This window comes from Girardinichthys multiradiatus, chromosome 10, assembly GCF_021462225.1.
Source record: "Girardinichthys multiradiatus isolate DD_20200921_A chromosome 10, DD_fGirMul_XY1, whole genome shotgun sequence".
NCBI lineage: Eukaryota > Metazoa > Chordata > Actinopteri > Cyprinodontiformes > Goodeidae > Girardinichthys > Girardinichthys multiradiatus.
In genome coordinates, this window is record NC_061803.1 from 35,679,476 (window position 1) to 35,693,061 (window position 13,586).

At 41.2% G+C, this 13,586-nt stretch overlaps 1 protein-coding gene across 3 annotated transcripts in view; it reads right to left on the reverse strand.

Moving 5' to 3' along the window:
• Positions 1 to 850: 850 nt before the first annotated feature.
• The window catches only part of ace (angiotensin I converting enzyme (peptidyl-dipeptidase A) 1), a 29,627-nt gene continuing 16,891 nt past the window's right edge, over positions 851 to 13,586 (reverse strand). The window contains exons 17-25 of one of the 3 annotated variants that reach the window (XM_047377753.1): positions 12,545 to 12,736; positions 12,038 to 12,135; positions 11,701 to 11,873; positions 10,535 to 10,758; positions 10,301 to 10,445; positions 10,075 to 10,173; positions 9,773 to 9,895; positions 8,974 to 9,158; positions 851 to 1,726 (exon numbers count right to left, since the gene is read on the reverse strand). In XM_047377753.1, the coding sequence (XP_047233709.1) occupies positions 1,521 to 1,726; positions 8,974 to 9,158; positions 9,773 to 9,895; positions 10,075 to 10,173; positions 10,301 to 10,445; positions 10,535 to 10,758; positions 11,701 to 11,873; positions 12,038 to 12,135; positions 12,545 to 12,736 (1,445 nt within the window). In that variant the 3' untranslated portion in view covers positions 851 to 1,520. Of the gene's footprint in view, positions 1,727 to 8,207; positions 8,686 to 8,973; positions 9,159 to 9,772; positions 9,896 to 10,074; positions 10,174 to 10,300; positions 10,446 to 10,534; positions 10,759 to 11,700; positions 11,874 to 12,037; positions 12,136 to 12,544; positions 12,737 to 13,586 lie in introns of those variants that run through there. The other 2 variants (XM_047377754.1, XM_047377755.1) reach the window with 2 other exon arrangements.

Below are 13,586 nucleotides of genomic sequence, written 5' to 3' on the forward strand. Positions count from 1 at the left end.
GGCAGACACCAGCCAGAGGCAGGTAGTGTGGTGGGGAGGAAATATGCCCCATTTTTGATGTGGGGCCTAAACTGATCCAGGAGAGGGAGCAGCCCAAGACCCAATCTGACACAAAAACAGGCACACTGTCACAATCACACATTCCCACCCTAATGCATACACATAAAAACACAAACACAACGTAAAGACACACAACAATGGACGTCGTACTCACTCACCCATACATACTCTATACTACCAGGACCAGGTACTGATACCCCAGAGAGCCAACAACAACCCAGACCCAGGAGGTGGTCCCTACCTTCCGATGTGGAAACAGGCAGACTGCCCCAGCAATAGGCCATACTAGTGTCGGCACCACCCGAACCCGAGCGTCCCAGCACAGACACTGACCCACCGTTCCATCCACAGCCCCCAACAACAGGAGTGGTCGAACTGATCCAAACGAGCCCGCCAACCAGAGCCATCCCAGGATGAAACAATCTCAACCCCATGAAACCTGGAATTTTAATGTGTGTGGCTGTGTGAGAGGCGCCATACTGTACTGTGACACTTCATTGACTCTTTTTGTGCCTTTATTTTGTACTGTGGATCCAGCATGGTTTCCAACAAACACAAAATCAAGTTGTTTTTGATTTAAGCAACCAAGACCAAGTTAAATCTTTTTATTACAGAAATGCAAAGGAAATAAAACTCAGATATTAAAACATGTTTACACTATAAACGACATACATTTTCAAAACATTTCCTCTTTTAAACTTAAATATTACAAATAAATTACAATCTGTGTATTTGCATTGGCAGGCAACAATAGATTGAATCTAGGTTATACAATAAATGTACAAAGATCAACCAGGAAAGTATTTTTTTATTACAGTGTCAAATAAACCAAGTTCCAACGTTGAATTTATTATAGACATTATTTCTTTTATTTCCAGGCAGTTCTATCCTTCAAATAACGAGACTTCAGAAAATTATTTGTAGACATTTTCGCACAACTTCAATTACGCTTAAGATTTAGCCTGAAAAACTATAGAGTTCAGGTTTTCAAAAATAAAATAAAGCATAAGCGAAGACACATGTCCTGTTCTGGAAAAAAACACTTAGAAATATTGAAACACCTTCATAATGAGTACAAATGTTAATCTTATTTATGCTATTACAGTTAAATAAAGGGAGCGTTTGAAACCAAAGCTAAAGAACATTTTTCATCTAAAACACCATATTACATTAAATTACTTTCAAACTTACATTTAAAATCAGTAAAACACCATATTTTGCATTAAATATGTTTATGAAGTGCTACATTTATATAGGAACATTATCTCTGGTTTATATAAATTGGCAAAGCATTGCTTTTTTAGTACTTTTGGGTTCCTGACATTCAGAGTCACCTTTCAGTGTGGAAAGAATGAAGTGAGCTGTACTGGAGAAAATGTGCTTTGATGTTCTGTAGATGTTCACATTGAGGTCGGCTTTGTGGTGGCTACGATACATTCAGCCCCGCATTTACAGTACATTTAGTCCTTTTGCTTGAGCTCCATCATGGATAAGGACTTTTCACGCTTTTTTGACTTTCTGTACCTGAAGGCGAGAAGGATGAGGACCACCAAAAAAACAAGACTGATTGACAGCAGTAACCACTGGCCAGCTTTGGCAGCGGCTTTGTCCACCCTCAGTCCCAGGAACTCAACTTTATCATCATCATTTATTTCAGATCCAGGATCTGAAAGGCAAAGACAGGAATGAAAGAAATAACGTTTATTTCTATTTTTCTTTAGATTATCAAGCAGCGGATTCTCCACTGGGTGAAGGTATGGCATTAATCTGGTTTTCTGTTTGGTCTGTCCTTCTGCCAGTCAGAATGCAGAGAGTTGAGGAACCTGCAAGGGAGAAACCAAAGCCCAGACAGCCTGGTCCTGTGTGATTTTTACTCCAAACTTAAGCCTTTAACTCAAAACAGTTGTTGCAGGCTAAAATAAAACACTGCATGTAAAAAAAATGTTTGAAATAAATTACATGATTTTTTGATTGGGCAGATTAATAAAACAGACATTTTTAAAGTTGAAACCAAATGTTTACATAAACTGTAATTAAATGACAACCCCCTCTTATAACTTTTTTTAAATAAGTCAAAAGGTTACATAAATTTGAATGTTTATGGCCCATTCCTCCAGTCAGAACTGCTGTAACTGAGTTGTGTTGAAGGACCGTAAACGCTCACACAACTCCTTTTCATGATCTCTATAAAATCTTGAATTTGTTATCATTAAACAGCTTTGTAACTAATCTGCTGGTATGATAAAGGTCATTGTGGATTTGGAATATAAAGCTTCAACAATATTGTCTGATATATTGACATGTTTTCATATTTCCACATGATTTGCCTTTCCTTGGGTTCTTGAGCCTATGTTGCTTTGGCCCCTTTCAGCCCATGTTGGTACAGGACCGGTTTCTGTGGACGACTCCTCTTACCAGCCTAGTTCAGCATCTTCACAAAGTGTTTTGCTTTTGTTGAGGCTGATATGAACCGGTCTTCTTCCTGAACCAGTACCATCGCGGCACATTCCCAAGCTGCTTATACAGGTCCTTCTCAAAAAATTAGCATATTGTGATAAAGTTCATTATTTTCCATAATGTCATGATGAAAATTTAACATTCATATATTTTAGATTCATTGCACACTAACTGAAATATTTCAAGTCTTTTATTGTCTTAATACGGATGATTTTGGCATACAGCTCATGAAAACCCAAAATTCCTATCTCACAAAATTAGCATATCATTAAAAGGGTCTCTAAACGAGCTATGAACCTAATCATCTGAATCAACGAGTTAACTCTAAACACCTGCAAAAGATTCCTGAGGCCTTTAAAACTCCCAGCCTGGTTCATCACTCAAAACCACAATCATGGGTAAGACTGCCGACCTGACTGCTGTCCAGAAGGCCACTATTGACACCCTCAAGCAAGAGGGTAAGACACAGAAAGAAATTTCTGAACGAATAGGCTGTTCCCAGAGTGCTGTATCAAGGAACCTCAGTGGGAAGTCTGTGGGAAGGAAAAAGTGTGGCAGAAAACGCTGCACAACGAGAAGAGGTGACCGGACCCTGAGGAAGATTCTGGAGAAGGGCCGATTCCAGACCTTGGGGGACCTGCGGAAGCAGTGGACTGAGTCTGGAGTAGAAACATCCAGAGCCACCGTGCACAGGCGTGTGCAGGAAATGGGCTACAGGTGCCGCATTCCCCAGGTCAAGCCACTTTTGAACCAGAAACAGCGGCAGAAGCGCCTGACCTGGGCTACAGAGAAGCAGCACTGGACTGTTGCTCAGTGGTCCAAAGTACTTTTTTCGGATGAAAGCAAATTCTGCATGTCATTCGGAAATCAAGGTGCCAGAGTCTGGAGGAAGACTGGGGAGAAGGAAATGCCAAAATGCCAGAAGTCCAGTGTCAAGTACCCACAGTCAGTGATGGTCTGGGGTGCCGTGTCAGCTGCTGGTGTTGGTCCACTGTGTTTTATCAAGGGCAGGGTCAATGCAGCTAGCTATCAGGAGATTTTGGAGCACTTCATGCTTCCATCTGCTGAAAAGCTTTATGGAGATGAAGATTTCATTTTTCAGCACGACCTGGCACCTGCTCACAGTGTCAAAACCACTGGTAAATGGTTTACTGACCATGGTATCACTGTGCTCAATTGGCCTGCCAACTCTCCTGACCTGAACCCCATAGAGAATCTGTGGGATATTGTGAAGAGAACGTTGAGAGACTCAAGACCCAACACTCTGGATGAGCTAAAGGCCGCTATCGAAGCATCCTGGGCCTCCATAAGACCTCAGCAGTGCCACAGGCTGATTGCCTCCATGCCACGCCGCATTGAAGCAGTCATTTCTGCAAAAGGATTCCTGACCAAGTATTGAGTGCATAACTGTACATGATTATGTGAAGGTTGATGTTTTTTGTATTAAAAACAATTTTATTTTATTGGTCGGATGAAATATGCTAATTTTGTGAGATAGGAATTTTGGGTTTTCATGAGCTGTATGCTATTTCAGTTAGTGTGCAATGAATCTAAAATATATGAATGTTAAATTTTCATCATGACATTATGGAAAATAAGGAACTTTATCACAATATGCTAATATTTTGAGAAGGACCTGTACATGTGTTTCATAGTTTAACCCAATAATGTGGCATCTAGAAATTATACCTAAAGAACCAGATTTGTGTAGGTCCACAGTTATTTGTGGTATCTTGAGGACACCGTTTGGTTTGTCCATGATGTAAAACAAGGAAGCTGTGTGTTAGAATAAAATGCATATATCCATAGAAGCCTTTTTCTACTTAAACCTTACAAAAGTTGACATCATTTAGGCCTACACTAGTTGTTTAGAGGCTTAGTATTATATAAAGCTATTACTATTATACACTGCTCCAAACAATAAAGGGAACACTCAAATAACAAATCCTAGATCTAAATGAATGAAATATTCTCATTGAATACTTTGTTCTGTACAAAGTTGAATGTGCTGACAACAAAATCACACAAAAATCATCAATGGAAATCTAATTTATTAACCAATGGAGGCCTGGATTTGGAGTCGCACAAAATTAAAGTGGAAAAACACACAACAGGCTGACCCAACTTTGATGTAATGTCCTTAAAACAAGTCAAAATGAGGCTCAGTATTGTGTGTGACCTCCATGTGTCTGTATGACCTCCCTACAACACCTGGACATGCTCCTGATGAGACGGTGGATGGTCTCCTGAGGGATCTCCTCCCAGACCTGGACTAAAGCATCCACCAACTCCTGGACAATCTGTGGTGCAACGTGATGTTGGTGGATGGAGCGAGACACGATGTCCCAGATGTGCTCAATCAGATTCAGGTCTGGGGAACGGGCGGGCCAGTCCATAGCTTCAATGTCTTCATCTTGCAGGAACTGCTGACACACTCCAGCCACATGAGGTCTAGCATTGTCCTGCATTAGGAGGAACCCAGGACCAACTGCACCAGCATATGGTCTCACAAGGGGTCTGAGGATCTCATCTCGGTACCTAATGGCAGTCAGGCTACCTCTGGCGAGCACATGGAGGGCCATGCAGCCCTCCAAAAAATGCCACCCCACACCATTACTGACCCACTGCCAAACCGGTCATGCTGAAGGATGTTGCAGGCAGCAGATCGCTCTCCACGGTGTCACCAGACTCTGTCACTCTGTCAGTGTGAACCTGCTTTCATCTGTGAAGAGCACAGGGCACCAGTGGCGAATTTACCAATCCTGGTGTTCTCTGGCAAATGCCAAGCATCCTGCACGGTGTTGGGCTGTGAGCACAACCCTCATTTGTGGACGTCGGGCCCTCATACCATCCTCATGGAGTCGGTTTCTAACCGTTTGTGCAGACACATGCACATTTGTGGCCTGCTGGAGGTCATTTTGCAGGGCTCTGGTAGTGCTCCTCCTGTTCCTCCTTGCACAAAGGTGGAGGTAGCGGTCCTGCTGCTGGGTTGTTGCCCTCCTACGGCCTCCTCCACGTCTCCTGGTGTACTGGCCTGTCTCCTGGTAGCGCCTCCAGGTTCTGGACACTACGCTGACAGACACAGCAAACCTTCTTGCCACAGCTCGCATTGATGTGCCATCCTGGATGAGCTGCACTACCTGAGCCACTTGTGTGGGTTGTAGAGTCCGTCTCATGCTACCACGAGTGTGAAAGCACCACCAACATTCAAAAGTGACCAAAACATCAGCCAGAAAGCATCGGTACTGAGAAGTGGTCTGCAGAACCACTCCTTTATTGAGTGTGTCTTTCTAATCACCAAAGATTTACCTCTGTTGTTTATTCCATTTGCACAACAGGATGTGAAATTAATTGTCCATCAGTGTTGCTTCCTAAGTGGACAGTTTGATTTCACAGAAGTTTGATTTACTTGGGAGTTATATTGTGTTGTTTAAGTGTTCCCTTTATTTTTTTGAGCAGTGTATATTATTTTCCAGTGTATGAAAATATCTGGTTTAAACTGTGTATGTGTTCTGTGGAAACATTTAGAGCAGAAGTTAAACCCAACTGTTGCAGTTTTAGCTGCAGAGGAGAAGCTGCAGCAGCAACAGGAAGCACAACTGGACTTCAGGAAGTTGCTTTACTTTTATTTTAGGAATTTTATAAATAACGGATTTAGAGAAGGATAGAAAAGGATCGGAGAGGCAGCTGTAAGAGATGCTAAATGTTGAAACTAGTGGTAATTCGCAATAAAAGTTACTAAAACAGATCAAAATAATGCCACCAGCGTAAATTCCTGGATTCTTTTGAAAAAGATGGAAAAGGTATAACTTGCTGAGTCTTTGCTGTTGCTTCTCTCAGTTACAGCATCTCATAGCTTTTCAGAACATTTACACCCCAATAAAGCTACAGTGAAAACTGCACAGTTCTGTGGTTAATACAGTACTGTGCAAAAGTTTAAGGCAGGTGTGAAAAAATGCTGTAAAAGAATGCTTTCAGAAATATAAATGATTGTTTATTTTTATCAATTTACAAAATGCTAAGTGAGCAAACCCAAACATACAGCCACAGTCATTAAGAACTACTCGTATTCGTCGTCTTCCGCTTATTAGGGACCGGGTTGCGGGGGCAGCAGACTCAGCAGAGACACCCAGACGTCCCTCTCCCCAGACACCTCCTCCAGCTCCTCCGGGTGGAGCCCAAGATGTTCCCAGGCCAGCCGAGATACATAGTCCCTCCAGCGTGTCCTGGGCCGTCCCCTGGGCCTCCTCCCGGTGGGACTTGCCTGGAACACCTCCCGAGGAAGGCGTCCAGGAAGCATCCGGTATAGATGCTCGAGCCACCTCAACTGGCTCCTCTCGATGTGGAGGAGCAGCGGCTCTACTCCGAGCTCCTCCCGGATGGCCGAGCTCCTCATCCTATCTCTAAGGGAGTGCCCGGCAACCCTACGGAGGAAACTCATTTCAGCCGCTTGTATCCGGGATCTTGTTCTTTCGGTCATGACCCAAAGTTCATGGCCATAGGTGAGGGTAGGAACGTAGACTGACCAGTAAATTGAGAGCTTCACTTTTTGGCTCAGCTCTCTCTTCACCACAATGGACCGGCAAAGTGCCCCCATTACTGTGGCAGCCGCACCGATCCGTCTGTCGATCTCCCGCTCCATTCTTCCCTCACTCGTGAACAAGACCCCGAGATACTTAAACTCCTCCACTTGAGGCAGGAACTACCCTCCAACCTGAAGAGGACAAGCCACCCTTTTCCGGTCTCCATTAAGAACTATCTTCAGCATAAAGAACAAGACTTACTGGAAGTGCTGGTAAAGCCCCCACAGAGCCCTGATCTCAACATCATGGAGCGTGTCTGGGATGACATGAAGAGACAGAAGGATGTGAGAAAGCCTACATCCACATAAGATCTGTGGTTAGTTCTCCAAGATGTTTGGGACAACCTACCAGCCGATATTGTTCAAAAACTTTGCGTAAGTGTGGCTAGAAGAATTGATGCTGTTTTAAAAGCAAAGGGGGGTCACACCAATTATTGATTTGATTTAGATTTCTCTTTTGTTCATTCACTGCAGTTTGTTGACTGATGAAAATAAATAATTAACACTTCCATTTTTGAAAGCATTCTTTGTTTACAACATTTTTTTACATCTGCCTAAAACTTTTGCACAGTACGGTATATAAATACATTGATTATTATGAGGCTTAATATGTTTAAAAAAAAATCTTGTCAAAAATACTAATGAAAATTTTGGCAGAAATTGAAGCAACTCTGCCTGTTTTTGTTCTGTTTTCTTTCATATTTACCGTACTCACAATGGCAGGATAAAAAATACTAATTGTTTAATTAAGACGCTATAACGCTTTAGACCTTCTTGCAGATGTTTAAATTCAGATATAGAGATTGGATCAGAACTAAAAATCCTATATTGGCACATTTCTAATCGTATCTTTTACCCAATTTATCCAGTGATAGATTAGAGCCTTAGAGATGCTCGCAAACATCTTTGCTCCTACCTGCAGAGATGAAGCATGCGTACTTTTAGAATTTCTGAATACATTTTCAGCTTATAAATAAGACATTTTCACACAATCTGTTCGAAAACAAGGGCTGTAACTGGGGTATAACCATGTCACAATGTGGTAAGCTGTGGAGACTAAGCTGGGCCCTGGTTGGGGTCCCTTGACCTTCGCAAATTGACTAGTAAATAGAGTCCACTTGTGTCTCATTTATTTTTAGTGTAAATTCAATATCAAGGGTTCAGATGTTTGTTAAAGAACAGTGAACAAACAGCCTTATGAAGACCAAGGAACAGAGCAGTCAGGTCAGTGAGAAAGTTGTGGAGACAGTTAAAGCAGGGTTAGGTTCTACAACAACCACATTTGGTTAAATTCATATTTAAACAAAATTGGGAGAAGATGTTCTGGTCAAATTGAACTCTTGGTCTACATGCAAAATGCCATGTATGGATGGACAACCATCACTGCACATTCCCTGTGCAGTCTTTCAACATCCCCAATGTGAACCATGGTGGTGGCAGCATCATGCATTGAGAAGGATTTTCTCCAGAAGAGTAATTAGGTAGATGGATGGTGCCAAAAACACAATCCTGGAAGTATAGCAGTTAGTTGCTGAGGTGGAGGATCACTTTCCTGCAAGACAATAACCATAAACCTACAGCCAGAGCTATAGTGGGATAGTTTAGATTAAAGCCTGTTCATGTATTAGAATGGCCCAGTCAAAGTTCCAGCCATTTCTGCACCACTTTGTGTTGGTTCAACACATAAAATCCCAACTAGATACATTGAAGTCTCCTGTTGTGATGTGAGAAAATGTGAAACAGTTAAGGGGGTATGGAAATGAAGTGTAACTGCAGCCGTAATTCTGTCAGGGAAATACTTATCTAACCAAATGCATGCATCCGTTTGTGATTGCTTAAAAAGGTGTGTGAATGCCTGAATGCATTAATCATACCAGAAGGTTTCCAGTTGTAGTTAGGCCATCCCCGGACTTCGTTGTTCTTGTTGTTTTCCTCCTCAAGCCACTGAATGAGAGGCTGAAAGTACTGCATAAGGGGCTGGGCACTCATTTTAGACTGACCAGTGATCATGGCCATGGCTTCAGGCCACGGCTTACTGTAACCAAGCTTCATCACATCCCTGCAAGCAATAAAAGTCAAAGCAGAGATGAAGAGCAGGAAAAGGATTGAGAAAATCCTTAATTACCCTCATTTACATATACACAGTTCTGTGAAAAACACAATAATGCTGTATAAATTCTCCCTACACCTAATTACTGGTTGCGTAACTCTTGGCATGAACCAACCACCATCAAGTGTTGACGAGAACAGAGTCTTTTACATCACTGTGGAGGAATTTGCTGTTTTAACTTAGCCACATCGGAGAATTCAGCATGAAGGTCAGGATACTGAATCTCAAACAGTTAATCATGTAATCCAGAATTTGACTAGACCACTCAAAAACCTTAATTTTAGTTTAAAGCCTTTCATGAGTGGAGTTGCTGGTGTGATTCAGGCTGTAATTCTTCTGTTCGGCCAAAGTGCGTTTGAGCTTAAGGTCCCAAATGTAAGGTTGTGGGTAGTACTTTTTCCGCACATGGCCAGGTTGGTTTGGGTTTTTGAATTTTACTCTAGTGTATAGTTATTTAATACTGACATTTTTTGATCTGAATTACTTTCTCACAGCACTGCATGTTCTTCTCCATCTAGTAGATGATCCTACAGACAAATCTATAGAATTTAGTGCATACTGACCCCAGCAACTTCCCGGCTTCCTTAGATTGGTAGATATCACATGTGTGAAGTGGCCCAACATGATTAGCAGCATCACACAGAGCTTTATGGAACTGAAACTGGATGATGAAGCTTACAAAGTAGCTGAAAAACATGAAACCATACACTTTGAAGACTGTGCTTTACCAATCATGTTACTAAAAATAAAAAGGCACAATGTTTGAGTCCTATTATCTATTCATAGCTGGAGTGTGATGAAGCAGTTATCAAGCTAGCTGTGTCAGCTCCAGCATGCCTGATTTGTTTTGCAAATGGAGTATTACCGGACGTATGGCACATTAGCAGGGATGTGGAACTTTGCACCAGGGTCAAAGTCATCCTCAGTTCGGGTTACAGGGGGACAGAGACCCTGGTACTTCAGTCTGCAATAAACAATAGTGTAGAAGTTAAGCAACTCATTTACAAACATGATTGTTTAGTATATTATCAACTACTTTATGATGAGTCATCATGATAACAAGCACACTTTGTTACTGTAAAATTCTTCACCTGAGGTTCCACCATTCTTTATTGTACTCCGATGATGGAATCCGTCCATCAAAGACCTTCCACCTCCACTGATCCATCAGGTAGCCGAACGGCAGAAAGGCAATTTTGTCGAGTGCCATGCTCATCAAAAAGTTGATGTCGCTCTCTACATAAGAGTTAGACATTTTAATGCAGCGTAAAACCACTGTATCGCTAAAAAACAGAAATACATATGTTCTACTTATCGTCACGTACCGTGGTTACTCTCCACTTTGTCCAGGAGACCGATGCTCTGTAGATGTTTGGGCGTGGAGACTGACAGTGCAAGTACATCTCCGATGGCTTCATGGAAGCCAGGGTTGGCGCCATCGCGAAACGACACAGGCTGGTCTTTGTACTGCAGGAAGTACTGTACATGGCCCATCTCATGGTGCACAGTGATCAGGTCATCCATAGTCACAACAGTACACTGTTTTATCCTGGAGACAATCATGGACATGATTAGATCAAGATCAGAATGGTTCTTAAATTTATTCCTTAACCTTCTACAGGAGCAAAAGGTACAGGAAACTTGAAACTGAATTATCCTTTATTTGCCCTTCAGTGTGGTGAAAAAGTTGTGCATTAATTAGAATAAAGTATGTCTTATTGCAGTAAAATAAAAAAATCAGTGTTCTTCAGATTGCCTAGCCTATATAGAACTAGGGATTTAGCATTACTCCACAACTAATTTTTTAAAAATCAGATATTCTCACAGCATGATAGCCTTGAACATGCCACAGGATCAATGTAGTCACACAAAAACTCAAAATTAAAAATGTACAAAATGATCTCTAAAAATCAACGTCATATTATTTTACCATCTAAGCATTACTACAGTTAAATTAATGTTAGCTAAAACATTTATTGTTATTTTGGTTCTACTATAGAGTCAAACAAGAACATATATTAACCACCAGCAAAATTTAGTAGCAGTCTTCAAATGCTTATTGGAAAGAATATCTTTTATAATAGCTGTTTACAGAATAATGCTGGGTGCCCATCTACTATTAGCTGCTGTCAGTATTTAGCCTGCAGTCAGCTGCTTTACAGACATGCTGCTTGTAGTTTGCCAACTTTAGTATTAAACAGTTCTAACCTAATAAGACTGACTATGACTGACTGTTTAAGGACAGTTTAAGAGCACTCTTTCAGCCACCTGACCAGCAGTGCTCAGCAGCTCATGGGGGGTGGGATACAATATTGGTCCTAAAAAGACTGAGAAAAGGTTTGTCAGAAAAAATTGACAGTTTTCCAACTAGAATGTTAAAAACCTTGATTATTTTCTTACAGTACAGGACCCATGAGTATTGACCTAATTGAAGACCTCTAAAGGAAAAAAAAAAAAAAAATCTACAGCTAGATGTATTAATGTTTTATACCTGAAGTCCTTTCGGTTGTAGAAATCCCATGCAGAGGCATGGCACACCACCTGGCGTCCGTCAGACGGCTTTTCCAGCATGGATTTGTCCCAGAACTCTTGTGGCATTGGCAGCAGACCCATGGAGGTAAAGAATCTGTCTGATTCCTGAAACATCCTGGTGGAATTCCAGCCCTGAAAAAATTGCCATTGCCTGCATTGACAGTTTCACTGGGAATTTGACAGAGGCTGTAACTTATGGAGGAACCAACTGCTGATCTTATTTATTTTGTTAGAATATCAGTCATATGAGCATTTTCATGATCATTAAGTTCTAGATATTTAATGCGTTCATTTACCTGCGCCACCATAGCTGGTGTGGCATCCACCTGTGTGGCATCTGGATAGGGCATGACCAAATCCATAATTCCAGACCAGGTCTGTGCCCACATGTTTCCTGAAAGGTCAAAGGAGAACAGTAGTACTTTAAGTCTAAGAGGTCAGGGAGCCAGCCACCCTGCAATATCAGTTTTTATCCAAGCGGGATTTGTGACTGGGTCTCAGTGTGGACACTGTCACACACAATCTCATGCTTTATGCATCTAAAAGGAAATTTAATCCGTCTTAAATCCAAAGGGATCTACAGCCAAAGACAGCATATCAATGGTGTTTGTTCCCATATAAAAGGAGAGTTGTGGCTATAGTGTTAAAATTCCTTGGATTCTGCCTGAGGGATTTTTCTTTCCTTGGTTGACTTTAAACTCCAAGCTGTCAACCCTGTTCCAATCAAAATATGAATCCAATGTAAGGCCTCAGCTACTGATGCATCGTACACATGGGTTCCAACCCAAAAGCTCTGCACTTACCCAACAAATGAGCAGGAATAGGGCCCTTTAAGTTGATGTACTTTGTGCCATAATGCTTATAAAGAGCCCTTCGAACATAGGCATGGACATTGAGATAGAGTGGCTCCAACTCCTTCCACAGAGCCTCCAGGTCTTCCTCAAAGGTGGGAGTTTCATACAAGGACCGCCAGAAAGCTCCATTATCAGTATGACCTGTAAACAGCACCAGAGGTCAACACAGGTGTATTTAAATTGGCACGTTTGCCTCAGTTTTCCTCTACATTCCTCATCAAGACGAGGGGGATTGGAGCCACTTTATTGTGACTGGTGGTCTTCACTCAGTTTATGATTCTTGGTAGAGGCGGACAAAAATCCCAACATGGATTTAAAAGGGTGAACAAGAAGTTTTAAACTTCTAGAGTCTATGTTGTACTAATTCATGTGCAACTGAAATTTATTTGAGCTGTTAAAGCAACAGAATTACAGTTAGAGAGTCTTAGAAACTCAATGAATTAGAATAAAAAGATATTCTTGTTCTGATTACAATTAGCAGAGTATACAAGCCTCCTGAATAAATAACAATTTAGGGCCATATGCCAAATTTATTTACAGTTCGGATTTTCATAAATTAAACTAGATACTAGTTGGTTAGCCAACATGTAATCATAAAAGTTAGTTCCATATTTTTTTCATCTAAGAGAGATATACTCAAATGTATTGTCCAAATATAAGTAGAAAATACACCTTAGAGTTCAAGGGTTTTATGCATTTACATGCATCTATGCTGGGCTTCTTTTCACAAACCTTTAGCCCCATATGCAGTTTACCACAAGCCCTGTTAAAAACATTTAAAACACCTAAAGAAATTTTTAATCAACAACTACAGCATCTGTTTGGTAAAAGTGCTCGTATGAGAAGTTACCACTGCTGTGGGCAAAACACTTTTCAAATCAACAAAAAAAAAAAAAAAACACAAATGCAGCATACACTCTTTTGTAAAATTGTTCTTTTTGATTCAAAATGTCCTTTCAATAATATAAATCTAAAGCTTCAGTTGGCTTAC